Source organism: Phodopus roborovskii, unplaced genomic scaffold (assembly GCF_943737965.1).
Source record: "Phodopus roborovskii unplaced genomic scaffold, PHOROB, whole genome shotgun sequence".
Classification (NCBI taxonomy): domain Eukaryota; kingdom Metazoa; phylum Chordata; class Mammalia; order Rodentia; family Cricetidae; genus Phodopus; species Phodopus roborovskii.
Window position 1 is genome coordinate 1,928,454 of NW_026125059.1, and position 18,991 is coordinate 1,947,444.

General features: G+C 52.1%; 2 protein-coding genes across 6 annotated transcripts; one reads left to right on the plus strand and one right to left on the minus strand.

Annotated features, from left to right (window-relative positions):
* Positions 1 to 66: 66 nt before the first annotated feature.
* On the plus strand, positions 67 to 6,645 carry Psma7 (proteasome 20S subunit alpha 7). Its single transcript, XM_051185050.1, has 7 exons — positions 67 to 249; positions 3,889 to 4,015; positions 4,344 to 4,468; positions 5,052 to 5,174; positions 5,532 to 5,651; positions 6,052 to 6,114; positions 6,458 to 6,645. The coding sequence occupies exons 1-7, from the start codon at positions 154 to 156 to the stop codon at positions 6,548 to 6,550; spliced, it is 747 nt and encodes a 248-aa protein (XP_051041007.1). The 5' UTR covers positions 67 to 153; the 3' UTR covers positions 6,551 to 6,645.
* A 1,787-nt stretch (positions 6,646 to 8,432) lies between these two features.
* Lsm14b (LSM family member 14B) lies at positions 8,433 to 17,853 on the minus strand. 5 transcript variants are annotated; one of them, XM_051184961.1, is made up of 10 exons: positions 17,508 to 17,850; positions 15,905 to 16,068; positions 14,812 to 14,947; positions 13,767 to 13,883; positions 11,546 to 11,713; positions 11,240 to 11,317; positions 10,882 to 11,043; positions 10,424 to 10,574; positions 9,192 to 9,298; positions 8,433 to 8,915 (listed from the first exon to the last, which is right to left on the minus strand). In XM_051184961.1, exons 1-10 carry the CDS (start codon positions 17,632 to 17,634, stop codon positions 8,908 to 8,910), a joined length of 1,218 nt encoding a protein of 405 aa, XP_051040918.1. In that variant the 5' UTR covers positions 17,635 to 17,850; the 3' UTR covers positions 8,433 to 8,907. The 5 variants fall into 5 exon arrangements, with proteins under 5 accessions (XP_051040918.1, XP_051040909.1, XP_051040925.1 ...); XM_051184952.1 differs by having other exon boundaries at positions 9,114 to 9,298; XM_051184968.1 differs by lacking the exon at positions 11,240 to 11,317 and having other exon boundaries at positions 9,114 to 9,298; positions 17,508 to 17,853.
* Positions 17,854 to 18,991: the final 1,138 nt, after the last annotated feature.

The window sequence follows — 18,991 nt, forward strand, 5'->3', positions numbered from 1 at the left end:
CCGCCCCGCCGCGCCCCGCCCCGCCGCGCCGCGCCGCACGTCCCCCTGACGCCTGACGCCGCGGACGCCAGCAGCGTGGCCCGGGCGGGCGGGGCGCAAGCGGTGAGTGTGCGCTTTTGAGCGGCGGCGGCCCTAGCTCGCGCGTCCGCCGGGATGAGCTACGACCGCGCCATCACCGTCTTCTCGCCCGACGGCCACCTCTTCCAAGTGGAGTACGCGCAGGAGGCGGTCAAGAAGGGCTCCACTGCGGTGAGCCGGCCCAAGCGAGGCCTGCGCGGCAGGCGGGGCGCACGGGGAAGCTGGGCACGCAGACCTGGGAGCGGGGGGCCCCGCGTTCCGCTTGCGGCGGGGGCCCGGGAGGTGACGGGAGCCGAATGGTGGCGACCTAGGAAGGAAGCCGGGCCGCGGGGACCGCACCGTGCTCCCGGAGAGCCGGGTGGCTGTGCCAGGCTTGCGCGCTGCAGAGCGTCACGGCGAGCGCATCCCCGCCTCCGGCCCGGGGCCATCTTGGTGCTGTACGCGCGGCGCGGCGCGGGCGACGGAGGCCGCAGGAGCTCGCGGGAGGTGGGGGGCTGCGAGCCGGCGCCGGCGGGGACTTGGGGATCTCCCAGCTAGGCCAGACGGGCGTGGTGAACAAAGGGCGGTTCGTCGGCCCTGCGACGGGGACGGGCTGCTTCCGGGTTCGCCTGCTCCATCCACCGACGCTGAGCTCTGGTTCCGGTGGGCCTCTCTCGCCGCGCCCCAGTTTTTGCTCGGGGGCCTTAGCACCGTTTGGAAACGGGATCGCCCGACACCTGCAAGCGACAACAGTGACACAGTCCTGTGTTTCCCTTTTTCCTCAGTCACCGGGTCTTTGGGAAACACACGTGGTTCTGAGACTTGAAGCGCTTGCATTTCCCAAGTACTTAATCTCTTTGAAACCAATGTCCCAAATCTTTTGGTGAATTAACCCCCCCTCAAAAAAAAAAAAAAAAAAAAAAAAACCTCTATACAGTGAGCAGACTTGGAGGGGCAGGCTTGTAACAATCCTGGCATTTGGAAGGTTGAGGCTCGAAAATCTCAAGTTCAAAGCCAGCTTGGGCCTCTAGAAGAGAATCTCTCTTTGTGTTTATGTATGAATTGTTAGTTATTTTTTATGTGCATTGGCGTTTGTGTCTACATGTATATCTGTGTGAGGCTGTCGGATCCCCTGGACCTGGAGTTGTGGATAGTTTAGCTGCCGTGTTGGTGCTGGGAATTGAACCCGGGTTCTCTTAAATCCTGAGCCATCTTTCCAGCCCCAAGAGATACAACTAGTGATGCCCTTTTTAAAAGACCCAGCTGTGCGGTGGTGGCACACACCTGTAATGCCAGCATTCTGGAGGCGGAGACAGGCTGATCTCTGTGAGTTCCAGGACAGACTCCAAAGCTACAGAGAAACCCCATCTTGGGGAAAAAACGACAGTAACAAACACCTGTGTGGCTGGTGGGACAGCTAAGTTGGTGAAGGGCTGGCTTGCTTTACAAGCCTGAAGACCTCATTTCAGCTACCCCCCATTGTGGTGGCATATTTTGGTCACACTGTCAATAAAGTTTACCTTGAATCAGGGGGCGGAGCCAGCAACTAGCTGACCGGAATTAGCCATAAGCAAGCAATTTCGATACAGAGGACTTACAGGAAGGAAAGGAGGAAAGCCAGGACTGGAGTTTGAGCTTCTTTTTGTTCCTGGGAGGAGGGAAGATATGCATCGCTTGAGGTGTCATCTCCAGTCATAAAGCAAGGTCAAGTTAGTTGCTCCTCAGCCTCCCTGAGCTACCGGATTTTCACCCCAGCCTTTGGGGTCTTATTGATAAATAGATCCATAGAGATTTCATTTAAACCTACATATGGCAACTGTAACAGCCAGGGTACAGGACCAGAAGCCCTGCCAGGAGTGGCCGGTCAGTAATTAAAATATCAGTAGACTCATGTGCGGCTCCTAAGCGGACAGAAAAAACCTCATTTGGTGCTCCACAAATGAAGCAGTACTTTGTCGTTGGGACTGCTAGCCCACAATGATGACTTGGAGACTTTTAATTATGAAAGCTTGGCTCTTATAACTTAATTAACCCATATGGTTTTTTTTAGTCTATATTCTGCTGTGCGGCTCAGTTGCCTCTTACTGCTGCACAAAATCATTGGTGCCTAGATTCCTTCTCCCAGTTTCTCTCTCCTCTCTCTCTCTCTCTCTCTCTCTCTCTCTCTCTCTCCCTCCCCCCTCTCTCCTCTCTCTCTCCTCTCTCCCTCCTCTCTCCCTGGAAGTCACACCTAGTCTCTCCTGCCTAGCTATTGGCCATTTACCTCTTTATTAAAGGAGTCAGAAGGCACCTTAGGCAAAGACACATCTTCATTGCATAAACAAATGGTCCACAAACACCCTTGCACAGAGACTGGAGGGTGCCCCAGGCTTGCTGGCCAGCAGGTGTAGCAGAATCTCTGAGCTCCAGGTTCAGTGAGAGCCCCTGTCTTAGAAAACGTTAGGTAGGAGGGGCTGGAGGGATGGGGCTGAGCTGAGTGTTCAGTGCCCAAGTTTTAAGGCTCAAAACTGCCTTGAATTCCAGCTTGGGCTTGGGAGGGGGCGTGTCAGCATCTTTGGCACAGACACAGCATATTTAAAAATGAAACCACTTTTGACTTTGGAGAAGAGAGGGAGGGGAGGAAGACACTGTTGTGGACCTCTGGCCTCCAGGGACACACAAAGCCATAGGAAAACTCTGGAATCTGGGGATGCCTGCTGAACCCCAGCAGGTCACAGGAATCAGCACAACAGACCAGGGGCAGTGTGGACAGCTTCTCCCTTGCTCGGACCTTGTAGAAGTTTCCGGCATCCATGGGATTGGGAACAGTGCCCAGCTGCCTTGTTGAGGGGTGTCTGTTTCTGTCCCTCCCTTGATTGAAAGGTTAAATGGCAGTGAGGTATGGGGTTTATTGTGTTTTGTTTGATTCAGTTAAACAGTGGCCCCTCCTCCCTTCTATAATACCAGGCATGATCAGGGACTGATGAGTTAAAGTAACAGTGGGTAGTGGTTCACTTTGTAACATGCTAGGACCCACCAGCAGTGTGTGTGGCCTGAACAGGCATGATTGTGTCCTGGGACTGAGTGCAGCTCGGGCTTCCAGCATCATCTCATGCACACTTTATTATGTATTAGGCCTGGGGGTCTTGTGCAGGACTATTTAGCTCCATTATAACTGTAACCGCTGCAGTGTTTTAAAGGCATGAGATTGGACACTCGGGGCCTGATAACCTCAGACCTCCTTCCTTGGTGTGGTTACAGAGTGTCAAGTGATAGACCAGGTGTGGGTAGGCACACTTTCCTGTGGGACTCTTGCCCCGTGTACCTAGCTAACTCCTCCCACTCAACTGTGCCAGAGATTAACAGCCGCTCTGCTTATGTAATTCCTTTTTGTTTGTTTTTCAAGACAGGGTTTCTCTGTATAACAGCGTAGCTGTCCTAGAACTCACTCTGTAGACCAGGCTGGCCTGGAACTCAGAGATCCGCCTGCTTCTGCTAATTCAATTGATTTATTATGTATAGTATTCTGTCTACATGTATGCCTGCAAGCCAGAAGAGGGCACCAGGTCTCAATAAGGATGGTTGTGAACTGTCATGTGGTTCCTGGGAATTGAACTCAGGAACTCTGGAAGAGCAGCCATTGCTCTTAACTGCCTAGCCATCTCTCCAGCCCCTACTTATGTAAACAAAGCATCACCCTTCCCAACACACACACACACACACACACACACACACACACACACACACACACGGTTCCTCTCTGTAGCTTTGGAGCCTTTCCCGGAATTCGCTCTGTCACTCCCCAGCCACTTACATAATTTCTTAAAGGTGACTTTTGCATTCCCACTTAAGGTTGGTGTTCGAGGAAGGGACATTGTTGTTCTTGGTGTGGAAAAAAAATCAGTGGCCAAGCTACAAGATGAAAGAACGGTGCGGAAGATCTGTGCTTTGGACGATAATGTCTGCATGGCCTTTGCAGGTACAGGCTGGGTCAGGGTGGCGCATGAACTGTGGTACCAGTTGGTGGGGATGGGTGACTGATGCATGGAAACTGGTTAAACTGAGACCTTTAAGAGAGAATGGAGTTGCTGGGTGCCAGTGGGCCTCCCTTGCCATCACTGGCGTCACAGTTACCTCCTTCGGCCTAGGAAGCCTCAGTTTCCTGAAAGGAAGTGAGGAGCCGAGTAACTTGATTCCCAGTTGTTTGTGCGCTTGCTTCTTAGAAGGGCTTGCAGAGGCAGGTGTGCCAGCCTTGTGCTCAGCTGTAGCAAGGAGTCGCCCTGACGAAGCCTCTGCTCCTGTTTCAGGCCTCACTGCAGATGCAAGGATAGTTATCAACAGAGCCCGGGTGGAATGCCAGAGCCACCGGCTGACTGTGGAGGACCCAGTCACCGTGGAGTACATCACCCGCTACATCGCCAGTCTGAAGCAGGTAGGGGCTTGTGTGGGCAGCACGGTCAGGGGGCTGCTATTGATTCTTCTGGCTTGGAGCCATCGCGACTCAGGTAGCATTTATCTTGCTACCATTTGCCACACAGCTGAGCAAGGGCTGAAAGGCACCCCCACTCTGCGGTAAGATGTAGTAAACTTTAGAGCCAGGTAGTAGCTGGAACATGTCTGCCTGTATTGAGGTGACTTCCAGCAGGGGCTAGAGAGATGGCTCAGCAGATAAGGCATTGGCTGCTCTTTCTGAGGACTCCGGTTCAACTCCAGGCACCCACCAAAAAAAAAAAAAAAAAAAAAAAAAACTTTTAAAACAGTCTGTAACTCCGTTTGCAGGAGAACCGGCCCCCCCAACACCAGGCACCCATGTGGTACGCATACATGCAGGCAAATACACATCCATAATCTTTTTAAAAAAGATGCAGAATACATCTCCAGTCCTAGCGTGTCTGAGAGGAAAAAGGAAATGTTGACAGCTGTTCTCAGTTTCCTTACCACCCCAATTGCAGGTCGCTTGGGATAGGCTTACTTCTCTGTTGTCATTAAGCATTGTGGCTCACTTTTCTTCCCAGCGCTACACACAGAGCAATGGGCGCAGGCCGTTTGGCATCTCTGCCCTCATTGTGGGATTTGACTTTGATGGCACCCCCAGACTCTACCAGACTGACCCCTCAGGCACATACCATGCCTGGAAGGTAAGTCTGTTTGCAAACAGTGGGACTTTGGGCTGTAGGCAGACTCTAAGCTGACATTAGCAAACAGATGATAACCTCTCAGCTTAGTTCTATGTGCATAGTTCCATAGCACTTACATTCTACATTACTCTTTGGCATTGACTCAAAGAGGGCCTAAATTGAAATCTCCCTAAGTGTCTCTTGATTGAAAGAACTTCATTCTTGGTAAGGATCAACACCAGTACTAATAACCTTAAAGGTAGGATCTGGGTCTGTGCCATCACCTACCACTGCTGGAGAGCCAATTGCAGGCCATGGAAGGCAGTAGCCATTGGCCAGCCACATAGACTTGGCTCTACTAAGACATGTATGTTTTAGGCCAATGCCATAGGCCGGGGCGCCAAGTCAGTGCGTGAGTTCCTGGAGAAGAACTATACTGATGATGCCATCGAGACCGATGATCTGACCATCAAACTAGTGATCAAGGCACTTTTGGAAGTAAGTGCACATGGGAAACCTCAGGCAGGGAGGCCCTGCTGTGTCTTTAGGAGTGATGGTGTGGCTGGTGCCTCTTTGTGTCTGGGACAGTCAACAAGGCTTGCTGCCTAAGGGCAGAACTTGAGAGACAGGGCTGAGGCGTGGAGTTCCCCGTTCAGGTGACTGGGCCTTACAGAGGCTTGTGTGCTCAGTCAGGGAAGTAGGATGCAAGCAGGCGAAGCCACAGTAGATAGAAACACAGGCATTGTGTCCCCGTGTTACATAGGCATCCTGAGCAAGCCTGACACAACTGGATCCGGGGCAAGAAACAGGTTCACCCTCCCATCCGGCAGGCTTAGCCATGAACCACATTTTAGGTCCGTGTGAGGGCAGACACACCTAACGCTTTGCCTTCTTCAAGGTGGTCCAGTCAGGTGGCAAAAACATTGAACTTGCTGTCATGAGGAGGGATCAGCCCCTCAAGGTAAGTCTCCCTTTGGTTGGAAGGGTTCAGATAGAGGAGAGTTCCTACCTTACATACCCAGTCGTCCTAGGTCACAGATGTGTACTAACACAGACCTGCTTTACTGGTAGTATTTTCTCAGCCTGCAAGGCTGAATGCTTTGGATGAAACCCTCCCCTGGTCATGGTTGTACGGTGGCATTAGCTCCCTGCCTTTGTCTAAGAACATTCTCCATCGATTCCATTCAGTCAAGGAAGTGCGCTCCTGTGTGCTGGCATAGAGGCTGCTGTAGTTAGTTGCACTGCCAGGTGGTTCTGTGTTCCCACCTTGTGCAGAAATTAATCATGAATGTGCTTCTGGGTAGATTCTAAACCCTGAAGAAATCGAGAAGTATGTTGCGGAAATTGAGAAAGAAAAGGAAGAAAATGAAAAGAAGAAACAGAAGAAAGCATCCTGATGAAGTGCACATTGGGTAGAGCAGCTTCCAGCCTCGGTATTGAGCTTTCTGTCTGCTTGTCCGAGCCCAATAAACGTCTACCTTTTCTAACTCTTTCTTGTGGTGACAACACGTCATTTGGGTGCAGCTGTAGCTGTGGGATCTTTGTTTGCCTTGTTCTACTCTTGGGATATCTGCCAAAGGGTACAGCGGACCCACGGTTGTTCTTTCAGACAACGCAGGTCTGCAGAGCTGTGACTGGCAGCATTGCTAGGTCAGTGGAACAGCTCCTCTGGCCTGGCACATAAGAAGGCGGCTCAGTGCTTAAGAACACTTGGCGCTCTCCCAAAGGACCTGGGTTTTGTTCCCAGCACTCATGGGATGACTCTGATCCCAGGTCGTGAATGTGATAGTTATATACACATACACCAAATGGACCTTAAAGAGCAAGGTGGGTGTATACCTTTAAAGTACAGTATACCTTTAAACCCAGCACTCAGGACGCAGAGGCGGGCAGATCTCCTGCTTTCCAGACCAGGACCAGCCAAGGGCTACAATTGAAACCTTGTCTCAAAAACAAAAAGCTACATAGTTAAAACCTCCCCCAAACAATTTGGTACTCAGGTTACATTTCGCTATTTGTCAAGTTTTCTCCTTAAATATCACTGTGGGTGTATTGTTTTGTTTTTGGCTAGATGTACTTCCTCTTGGCTTCCTAGCCAGTTTGTCATTCTACCATCTGCTTTAGCTTACAGCTGCCCCTTGCCCTACTCCCCCACCCCCCAACCAGTTTGGTAAAAAGGAGACTCTTGGGTCAAAATTATGCCTAGTATAACGTCTACAAGCTGTAACTTGGCAGAGAAAAACCAATTTAACTGGTTTAGGATGCAAAGCTGCTTACATGTAGTACATGTTTTTATTACATAATCTATGGTGCCGAAGCCACCTGCCTCCTGCAGGCTCCTCTGACCTGACACATACCAAGAGTGTCATCTGATCCGTTGACCATGTATCTGCTCTTAAAGGACTGCCTTCAATACTCGGGAACTGTTACAGCATAGCAAGGTTCTTTGCAGCTAAGGCAGCTTTCATCAGCACTAGAATGGGTGTTAACCGTAGCAAGATAGCCCAGTGAGAACCAGCCTTCTTCATCTATGACCACTAAGTCACGTTCCGGCACATCATATGGTACCCTGTTAGTCCCTCCATTCTAACTAGCCAAGGTGTACTGGTTTGACTAGTACTTGCCTCTGGGTGGGCCCCAGACATGACACAGTGAGGCAGCGTCTCAAGGTTCCAATGTTTATTTAGTTTGCATTACCCCAACAGTAGCCCCAGTACCGTGTTCTATCTTCAGCTATGAAGTCCTACAAAAATAAACCCAAGCTTTTGCAATGTGACTTCATCAATACAGAACTAAAGCGTTGTAGCTATTTGAAGGGGTTTTGGTTATCAAGGTGCTTGTTTTCAACAAAATGCCCTGTCAGAGGATGGATGCATGCTCATACAGAAAATCTGACCCACTTTCTCATGCAACAAATTTATGTTCCCACCCTCCCTCCACCACCTTTAAAATAAACACACAAGAACTATTTACAATCGAGGAAATAAGGCCAGTGACCTTAAAAGGGGAAAAAAAAAAAAAGACTGGCTCATTTCAAAGTAGATGAGAACACTTAAGTGCAGCCAGAGGCCTGGGCTAGAGGCAGACAAGGACAGGAAGGTCGGTCACACCCCATGGGCTTGTCCTGGACTTCAACACAAAGCCTCAGTACCTGTGGAAGCCAGGCTCTACATGACACTGGGGGGGCCCTTCCTATTTACTCATCCCGTCAGCCTCCAACACGGAACATCACTGGTTCATTATACAACATGATCCATGAAACACCACCCCCTTCCCTACCCTTGACCCTCCCACCCCTATGACTGGATCACCCTGTGCTGGCCCTGCCTGGATCCTGAGACTTCCCACTGTTAGCAGATGGGGTACCAGGCCAGCAGCACCAGGGGCCAGATGGGTTGCAGAGACACATTTGGACACCACACTGTGCCAAATAAAATTTGGTTCCATTTTCAGAGTCAAAGCTGTCATTAAAAAAAAAAAAAGTTACAAAGTGAGGACTGAGCCTTTGCCTATAGAAACCTTTTTGCAAAATACCAAAACCTTACAATTAGGCTGTGTGCAACCAAGAAGAAAATGTAGGTCAAGATACCTTCATGAGATCACCTACAAATACTTCCCCCAAAACAAGTGGTTCTAATCAGACCACATCCAAGTTTAGGTTGAGTCCCCAAAGCCAAGTAGTATGAGGGTGTCCAGACTTGGTAAACAAGATCACGTCTCTCGGTGAGTGTAGCGTTTCCTTGGGTCTTTATCTTCAGAACCCTGTGACAGGATAGGAAGTCTGTGTCCAACAGGTACATGACACATCTGATTTCCTCACCACCCTGGGGACCAGAAGGCAGTAGAGGTAGGAAACTCTGGCTCGCCACATCCTACGTGGCACTACATAGGGCACTCGAGCAGACAGATCCGCTCCCCCCACCACACCCTGCCCAAGGGTGCAGACCATTTCCCACTCACTTGAACTGCACCCTCACACCCGGCCAGTCCCAGCTCGGTGGGACGTGGGGTTGCGCCGTGTCGACCCACTGCCTCTACCTCCTCGGAATCCACCCCGTGAACTGCGGCCACGAAGGAACCTCCCAGATACCCCGAAGGTCTCGGTGTTCAGCTTTCTCTCTTCGGCCCATGTTGTCCGCCTAGAACTAAACCAAAACATAAGGCATGTTAAGATCTGACTATAAGCTGGGCTGCGGTGGTGCACACCTTTTATCCCAGCACTAGGGAGGCAGAAGAAGGTCTACCCAGGGAAACCCTCTTTTGAAAAGCAACATCAAAAAAAATCTGACTGTAGTGGGCAACAACTACAGTTTCTGAAACAGCAGAGAGGAAGGAGGGTGAGCTACAGCCATGGAGCTGAAGAGGCGGGGACACACCCTGATGCTGCATCTCCAAGAGTAAACAAAGCCCTAAGAGCCCACACAAAAACACAACCCCAGCCCTTCCTGCTGCCACAAAGTCACCATCCTCTAGCTGAATCCAGCTGAGCCATCCAGCTTCCATAGGAGCCAATCTTCAGTCACTGTCACCAAGCTGCTCCTGACTGGCTGTTTATTTGCTAGAACGTAGTCAATACTGTCCCTTGCCCAGTCAGATGCCCAGCCATGTGTACATCTCCAGCTTCACTGGGAAATCCCTTTCCTAACTCCTACAGCTGTTGCTGAGACCTGGCCACACCCCTCCTACACGATACAGCTGGGCCTAAGTCCTCCTCTTAGCTTGTCTTTCTTGCTTCAATTGCTCCCCGAATACGTGTGCATAGCTTAGGCTACCCAGATCATGACCCATTCTTCAACAGCTGGCTGGCAGTGTGCCCAATGCTCAGCCAACAGGACTCCTGAGCTGTGTTTGCACACCATGCCTGCTCTGACGTTCACCATACAGTCTAGGGGTGCTCATCTACAGTGCTGACACACGTCAGTCATAATCACCGACTTCCAGGACGGGGAGCTCAAGCAATTGCTTAACTGTATCCATGCCAGGAGGCAGAGGAGGCAAGAAAGAACAGCAGAAACGGGTCTCTTGTAGGCAAATAGGGGGTGCAAGGACTTGACCTCAGCAAGTCCTAACCAGGTTAGGGGCAGCCACAGGGTTCTGGCACTACATCCTAGATGGCATGGACAGACCCAGCTGGGACTCTTGTAGTTATCATGTAGAAATATTATGTAGAAAATAAGCTCAAAGCTTAGATTTACTGTTAGTATATTTTAGTCTTGTGCTTCTAGGACTTACAAACAGCCATCCTGTCCACAGTGCACTTAGGCCCTTACCTTGTTTTGAGTTCAGAAGAAATGTTGTCAAAGAAAGACTTGGACTTGTCATAGTAACAGTTGGGCCCCAGAAGATCTTCCTCAGCCGGAGTTTCTTCGCTCTGGGTCATCACAGCTGGGTCCTTCTCTTCTCCCTTCTCAGCCTTGTCATCTACAAGGAGACGGAAAGCACAAAGGTCCAGAAACAAACACTACCCAATTGGTCTCCTGTTGGGGGTCCACTCTGCAGCTGTCCTCAGGCTCAGAGAATGACCTAAACGTTTCACGTCAAACATTCTTTCCTCTCACAGCAAGTCACAAGTATCACAAACCCGCCCCAGCCCCTCATCTATGCCTCAGAGTTTATTCCAATTTCCACATTGGTCAGGACTCCCAGCTCACTGCAGAGTAATGCCAGTCATTCTGTCCTAGCATGCTCTAGGGATTCTCTTGGGGGATAACTTTCAAATGAATCAGACCTTTAAAATTCAGTTTCTTCTTAAATTCTTTATCAAGCTCTTCTCGGTTGAACTGGGCATTTGCACTCTCAAAATCAAAGTCACCTTCAAACTTGATTGTGTTTTCCTTAACATTAGTTGGACGGTTTTGCCCTCTGGAGCGATTTCTTGTTCGCCGATTGCCTATGTAGAAAATAAACAGCATGGCTGAATTCACCAACTTCTTTCCAGCTTGAATCACAGAAGCAGCTCACAGACACATTGAAGACAAAGGGGCACAGCTCACTGAAGCACCCACGTAGCCCCAAATTCCCAGCACAGGAAGCAAAGCACAGCCTGATGCTCATGGCTAGGCAACTTGAGTGGCCCTGGGTGTTACCTGACCGCCTCCGTGGAGGTCTTCTGTTCTCGTCATTCACCTGCCCTTGTGTGTGCACAGGTGCCGGCTGGACTACATCTAAGGTGCAAAGGGAAAAGTGAGGCAAAGCTCCGCAGAAGCCAGAACCCAGCCACCAAAAGCAGAGTACCACTACCACATGCAGCCCTATGGTACTGAGGCCACCTGCCCATAGGCCTGCTTGCAAAAGTATGTGGTCTGGATGAGGGTAATGCTTTAAAAACATGCCCAGTGAGTACGACATTGGGAACACAGAGCAATCTGCAGGGGAAGTCAGGGTTCAAGTACCGCTGGCAGTCTTGCTGCTTGGCTGTGCCTGGCGACCATTGAGCTGTGTCCCCGAGGTGACCTTGCTGGGTAACAGTTTCTTAGCATTCAAGTTATCAGCAGAACTAGTCTGGACAGCCTGCTCCACCATGGGGCTCTTGCTGACTGGGGTAGATGGAAAACCAGCTCCTGAGTTAAAGAGGGAAGAAAAGTTTAGAAATAGCTAAAAGGAGAAACCTTACTACCTCCAGCCATTTCTTGTGGCTGGCACCTTGGGGGAAGGGTAGGAGTGACACACTGTCTAGAAAAAGTCAGAACTCAGGATTTACTCTCCCAGACTGGCCCATTCCCTTTGAAGCTGGTCCGGGTGACAAAAGAAATTAAGTCACACGGAGGCACCAAACCCAGCTCTCTAGGAGCACCGATTCTTGTGTTCCAAGTTAAACTACAATGAGAGGAAAGTCACTGTGCTACCAATACCAATGGCGACTTCCTCAAGTTTACCAACGGGTTTTCTAGGGACTTCTGACCAAGCCTGAAGGTGTCAATGGCCCTGAAAAGAACAGAATTCAAGAAATGGGACTCTGGTCTATGCTAGAGAACCACCACCCCAGGCCAGGATCTTCTACAAAGTACAGTAGTCAGCCTCTAAAATTAAATTCTACAACAGCTTTATGAGAAACAGATGTGGCCAGGCCGGACTGCAATGAAGGTTAACAACCCACAGCTTCTCAAAGAGTAAAAAGCTCTTCATAATCAAGGATGGGCTACCAGGTGCCCAGTGTGAGCAACTATACCTACAGTATCACACGAAACGCCCAAACAGACTTATCGGTGGTGGTCCCAACATGAATCCCCTGAAATTGGCAAAATGTAAAAGGCTACATTTCAGTCTGCTGCCCCCTTGACCTGTCCCAGGTCCTGTAACCCATGGGGAACACTAAGTCCTTAGGGACGGTGTGGAACTGGAGTGACAGGTAAAACAGTCCTGGTCATGGCGAAACAAAATGAAAACACTGCTGTGGAGAAACTCCCATCACAGGTCAGAGATGCACTCCAGGGGCAAGCTCCCAAAAGTAACTCCCATCACAGGTCAGAGATGCACTCCGGGGACAAGCTCCCAAAAGTAAGGCCCTCTCTGACAGAAACTGAGCTGGACTACTTCCTCAGGCCCATTATCTCACCCAGAAGAATGACCCCAAGAGACAAACAGGAATCAGTCACACCAAAGTGGCTTGTAGGTATGGTTCTTAAAAGTATTTGTGTGTGTGGGTGAGTGTTTGGTCTGCATGTATGTCTGTGTACCCTCAGAGGCCAGAAAGGGGGGGAGGGTCAGATCCCCTAGGACTGGAGCTACAGATGGCTGTGAATCACCATGCCGGTGCTGGGTCACCTGGAAGAGCAGCAACTGCTCTTCCCCATGGAGCCGTCTCTCCAGCCCCTTCCCTTGTGTGCTTTCTAAGAACAATTTGCCCTATGGGTAGAATCATGTGAGCAATCCTACAGACAACCAGTATCCTCAGTCATGGCTCTTAATTAGAAAGGGTAATGTATGTCCCAATTCAGATACAAAGAGGCCCTACAGGACATAACCACCCCCCACACACACACACACGCTACCTGTACTCTATGCCCAGACCCCAGGTGGCCTCCTGCTCTGAGATGGGCTTGAGCTGGCTACAAGCATGATGCCACATGTAAAACAGACATGCAGAAACATCAGCACGAGAACATCAGGAAGGTCAAGACACCCTGCAAGTGCTGCTGTATCGGCAGAGATAGGTGGGCAGATAGCAACTCTAGCTAGCTGGCTCTCAAGATGGCATTGTTCATGCAACCAAGCACCTGGGGGCTGCCACGCATGCTCCCACTTCAATGCCCTTAAGAGAACTTCATATTTCATCCCAGTTGTTTGAGGAAGTTCCCACAGCAGAAATCCAGAACATGTTTAGGACTCAGAAAACCCCAGAGAAACAGTTTTATGTATGTCTTCCCATGCAATGGCCACGGACAGGTCAAATCGTAAGCCCAAGCAGAAGGAATGAAGTGCTCTGCTGACTCCCTGAGCCTTTAAAGCTGGCATTAACACATCAGGCCACAGGCTGAACCAAACAGAAGCAGGTCCTGATCCCGGGGCCTGGAAGAGCATCTGTTCCAGCACCTGCTGCCATCCTGGCTGTTTACCCCCTGGCTCTCATAGTCTACATGACAGCATGCAGTTAGTTCTCCAAACTGCTGTTACCCTTGGAAGTGAGCTGAGGTGGCTCTGAGGACATGTCAAGCTCTGAAACAGGCTGTGGAGATGGAGAGGAACTAGGGCTGGAAGCAGCGGCTGAGGCTGGAGGGCTTACCAACTTCTCTAAAGAAGAGAGAGAGAAGAGCAAAGAGAAAGCACACAAATAAGTCAGGACGCACTTGTCTTATGCCTAGCAAGCTTGGAAAGAGCCAAGTGACCTCTCAAATGATGTATTTTAGAACCAGGCTGAGAAGTCACCTGCCACATCAGAACTGCAATCGCAAGTGGTCCATAGCTTAATTACCATTCCCTGCCTCAGCTGCCTTATGCTGGAGTCTGAGCAAGGATGGACGGACAAGATGCAGACTATGTTCTTAGGGGTGGGGGAAGCACACATGTGTACATATGCACATTCATGTAGAGGCCACAGGTCAACCCTGGGTGTTGCTTCCTTGGGTGTCATCCACTTTGTTTTTTAAGACAGAATCTCTGAGTTGCCCTGGAACTCACTAATGAGGCTTAACTTTCGAGCTAGCCAACCTCAGGGGGTTTGCCTGTCTCTGCCTCCCCAGCACTGAGAGAAGTGGCCAATCCTCTATGTCCTGAGTGCAGCTTCAAGGTCCAAGTCAAAGACAGGGCTGATCTCTCTCCCAACACAGAGACACTCAGTCTAGGACTGGTACAGGCCTCAATAGAAAACCATGTTTGAGCTGGGTTCCTACACTAGATTAACTTAGGCTATAGTGAGATAATGAGTATTATAGACCTACAGAGAGATCTCGTCTGTAAGAAGCTACAGCTGCACCAAAACTTCTGATTTCAAGAACATTTTCATTCATATCATCTGGTGCAAAATCAACACTGCTGCCTCTCAGAGTCAGAAAAATTAAACACTGCCTAGCTGAAGCCACGATGGGTGGCTTATTAGGAGCAGTGAGGTGCACCAGTCAGGAGCTGTGTGATGTGAGGAGCTGTCCCACTCTTGGGCTGTATGACTCCATTCTATGGTGATGGCAGACACAGGTAGTTGACAGACAGAATGGTCACTCACCTAGACCTAAGGAAGCAGCATACTGCTGGCTGAGCAGGGAGCTGGCTGCCAGCTGGCCATACGGTGGCATCCCTCTGAAGGGGCTGTAAGGCACATGCGGCTGGAAGGGCGAGGCGGAGGCAGAGCCCAGGGAGGACTGAACAACGAGACACACAGGTAAGAGCACTGCAACATCCTTCAAGTTACCCTTCAAGTAAGTCTCCACACACAGCACTCCTTAGATGGGAAGAGTCAGCCTGCACTCCTCACAGGACAGGTAGTTCTGGGCATGAACTTCTTCACAATCTTAATATCCTCTCAGCTTCCCTCTGCCAACACCAGCCTGGCCTTTTCACATGAGGAAATACCACCTTTAGCTGGAGAAAAGGCTCCCTTGAAGAGAAGTGGGCCAGAAACTACACATCTCCAAATGTCCATCCCCTTCCCTCCTCCCTCTCTCTACCCAAGTATCTAGGATCGTGCCTGCTCATTTGAGGACTGGCCTGTTCCCACATGGCCCCCACTTTGACTTCCTTTTGGACCTTGAATACCTATCCACCAAGCTTTTCAGAAATCTACTTGGGCTCTTCCAAGTGCCATGGAAGTCATCCCCGCCTGCTCCTCCCTTTCTAAGTATAACTTCATTTCAGAACCCAGAGGAGTCTGCACTGGAGAAGCCAAGGTCTAAATTTACAGAATAATCTAGATGCCCCTTCTAATAATTCTGGGGTATAACCTACTAGGCAGTAAGGCTTAGTGTCCTACAACAATGTTGCACAAGACTATTAAGACATCAAACCACTCCTGTCATCCCGAAAAACATCTGAAGCCACTCAGGGCTTCACTGCTATGTTCTAGGCACCCCGGCACCAGGCAAGACCACCACCACCTCATACATAGCAAGCTACAGGTCTTTTTTCCTACTGGCCTTGCCACACACAACATACTACCCAGTACAATACATGCTGTGTGAGGAACAGAGACCATCTAAATGAAAACCAGGCCAGTGTTCATTAGAGGGCAATTCAAGTTGAACACTCTGGACAAACAGATGACAGACACTGAGTTCCATGTGGAAACCAAGCTCTCCAATTAACTACACCCACACACTTACCTGAACAATAGCAGGATCCTGAGGGAGTGTGTGCTGAGCTTTTGGAGGTTCACACACAGTAATATCTTTGATATCACTTCCCCGGAAAATGATGTACTCATAAATTTCCTCTCTTGGGGGAGCAGGCCTATCTGTGGGACGGTCTTCAGTACCAAATGACCTCACTTGGGGGTTGAAAAAAGAGAGGGGTTAAATTGTAGCCCCGTGCCAAGTCCATTTGATCGAGACTCTGACACTGCAGCTCCCTCTGACAACAGCACTCCATTTAACAGCTACTCAATCTCCCAATTTTCAGCTGAGAGGAACTACAAGGCATCATGTCGCAAGGCAAGAATGCAAGGGACAGTGGTTTGGGAAGATAACATAAACAATGTCGCAGAATCCCAAGCCTCACAACCTCTGCACAAACCCACCGATGTGCAGAGCTCTCTGCAGACAAGGCTGGCTTTGCAGAACCTCCCTCCTCACATCTGACTGCAGATGGAACCAGCAACGGCTTCAAGCCTGAAGCCTCATCATAGGCTGCAGCTGAGGCGACTTTCTCAGGCAAGCAAGAACAGACTCCCTAGTCCTTGTACACACAACAGGCCTTGGCTGTTGTAGAAACAATGGGACAAGGAGTCCTAGAACTCAGACCCCCGTGAGGAAATCCTGGACCCAAGGGACCCTCCACCGATCTAGGAAGGCTAGCACACCTCTCTTTGGCAGGACTCCGGGGCTGATCTGAGTCTGGCGGCAGGATTTCAGCAGCACACTCCTACTGTGGTCAGGGAGCCTACTCTGGGCCTGTCTCTCCAACTGGGGATCTCATGTCAAAAGCAGTGTGCGGCGCGGAGAGTTCAAGTGAATAAAAAAGCCCTCAACACTGAGCTCTGTCTGTCCCGCAGCACCTGGGTCTGGGTCCGCGCGCCAGCCTTCACAAACGGAAGGTACTGCTAGGGTTTGGGAGACAGACTGCAGCACGCCTGCCGACAACAAACTCCCCCCCTCGCTCGCCCCCTTTGATCTGCACCCTCGCGGGTCTAACACACACCCGGGGCGGGCTGCTGCGCTCGCGCATCTGAGCAGCAGAGAGGAAACGAGCGCCCCATTTTACACGGACAACGGAGACAAAAGAAGCTCCGGGGCCTCACGCCGACGGGACCAGCGCGCACCGGCTCTGGACTTCTCAATCACAAACCAAACAACCCCCTCAAGTCCACCGGGTCGGAAGAGTGCAGGGCAAGGCAGGGCAGGGCAGCCGCGGCTCAATCGACGCCCTAGCTCGGCTGGCGGCTGCCCCCGGCCGTGGCGGGGCCGTAGCTGCCGCAGGGCTCCCGGAGGACGCGCGGGACCGGGACCCGTGCCCGTGCCCCGCGCCTGGGCGCGCGCCGCGCCGCGCCTGGCCTCGCCCCGCAGGTGGGGAGGCCCGCGGCTTCAGAGCCGCCCCGCCCCCCGGCACCTGCAGGACCGTGGCCCGCCGGCCCGCTCCTCCCCGGCCCCGGCCCCGGCCCCCGGCCCCGGAGAAGCCGGGAAGGAACACCATTGTGCGGGCAGGCGCGGGGCGGCGGGGCTGTTGGGGGCGGCGGTTGGGCGCGCGGCGGCGGCGGCGGCGGGCCGCTACCTTTGGCGAGCGCCACGGTGGAATTGTCGGTGTCGATGGTGTAGAGGATGCCCTCGTAGCGGATCTGCGCCTTAGAGATGAGGCTGATCTTGCTGCCCAGATACGGGGTGCCGGACGAGCCGCTCATGGCGGCGGCCGGGGCGCGCCAGGCGCGGGGGACCAGCGCCGAGCCCCGCCCGCTCCGCCGCCGCGCGGTCGCCTGGCCGCCCACTCCTGCGCAGCTCTGCACCGCCGCCGAGGCGCCTCCTGCCGCGCCTAGGGGCCTGCGGGCCGCGAGCGAGCCGGACGCGGAGCGGAGCGGAGCGGAGCGAGGCGCGCAGCCCGAGTCTGAGGGGAGCGGGGGAGGAGCGCCGCCACAGCCACATCCGGGGCCTCCCGCCGCCACGCCCCGCCCCCGCACGCTCGTAGCCCATTGGCTCGTCGCGCCCGGCTCCCTTTAAATATGGACGAGCCGCCGGCGGTGGGCGGGCCCACGCCTGCGCAGATTGGGACTGCCGGCCGGGACCCCGCCCCCCGGGCTCTCCACAGCCGGTTCCCGGCGGTCCCCGCGCACGGCTTCGGGGCGTGAGACTGAGCGGGCGGGGCGGGGCGCGGCGCGCGTGCGCGGGGCAGGCGGGCAGCCGCTGTTTGCAAACTCGGGGGCGGACCCCGGGGCTGGCCCTGGCGGAGCGCCAGGCTCCTCCCGCTGCGCGTGCCGGCGTCGCCCTCGGGGCGCCCGCGTTAGCGTTAGTAGGCTGGAGAGTCGGGACCCCGATTGCCGGCGTCCTGCCTGGGTCCCCGCTCGGGCCGGCACGGGCGGCTCAGCTCCGCAGCGCTTCCGGAGGGGCGGCCCCTAAACAGCCCTGCCCCTCCTCCCGAGCCTGCGGCGCTCCTCCAACCGACTGCGCCCCGAAGCCCCCGCTCCCCTCCCGGCCGTGGGCTTGGGGGAGTCCTCCGATGCTGGCTCCACGCCATGCACGATTGGGTAATTCGATATATGTGAGCGCATCTTTATTTACAGTTAGTCTCCAACGACAGATTAGGGTGCTATGAAAAAAAAATTTTTTTTAATAAAAGTGAAATAGGATGAAAGAGGCGATGAAGGAAATCTCATATAGTGAAAATAGTACTGTTTTGTGAAACAGTTTCTCGTAAATAAATGCGAGACTTAAAATGTACGTCTTACCTGTGCTGACATCGATTTACCATCATGCCAAGTGGATGCCGGGAATAACGCTATTTGAACATTTTTAAATTCTTAATGTTTTCTTTTTAATTTGGTGTGTGTGTGTGTGTGCATAACATACCATATGTCACAACATGTGTGCAGGTCAGGAGACTCCCGGGAGTTAGTTCTCTGATTCTACCACCTGGAAATGGGAACTCAGGTGGTCACACTTAGGAAGTGCCTTTACCCACTGAACCATCTTGCCATCCGTAATTTTTCTTTTATTTTAGTCGTGACAGGGATCCTACTCTTAGCCCAGGTTGGCCTGGAACTCACT

Bases quoted from the DNA above. Each gene is read 5' to 3' on its own strand.
- Lsm14b (XM_051184952.1), bottom strand. From the start codon at position 17,634: ATGAGCGGCTCGTCCGGCACCCCGTATCTGGGCAGCAAGATCAGCCTC. The intron at 14,948-15,904 runs GTAAGTGTGTGG...CTCGTTGTTCAG, and splicing joins AGGATCCTGCTATTGTTCAG to TCCTCCCTGGGCTCTGCCTC. The intron at 11,714-13,766 runs GTAACAGCAGTT...TCTTTAACTCAG, and splicing joins ACCTCAGCTCACTTCCAAGG to GAGCTGGTTTTCCATCTACC.
- Psma7 (XM_051185050.1), top strand. From the start codon at position 154: ATGAGCTACGACCGCGCCATCACCGTCTTCTCGCCCGACGGCCACCTC. The intron at 4,016-4,343 runs GTACAGGCTGGG...CTCCTGTTTCAG, and splicing joins TGTCTGCATGGCCTTTGCAG to GCCTCACTGCAGATGCAAGG. The intron at 6,115-6,457 runs GTAAGTCTCCCT...GCTTCTGGGTAG, and splicing joins GGAGGGATCAGCCCCTCAAG to ATTCTAAACCCTGAAGAAAT.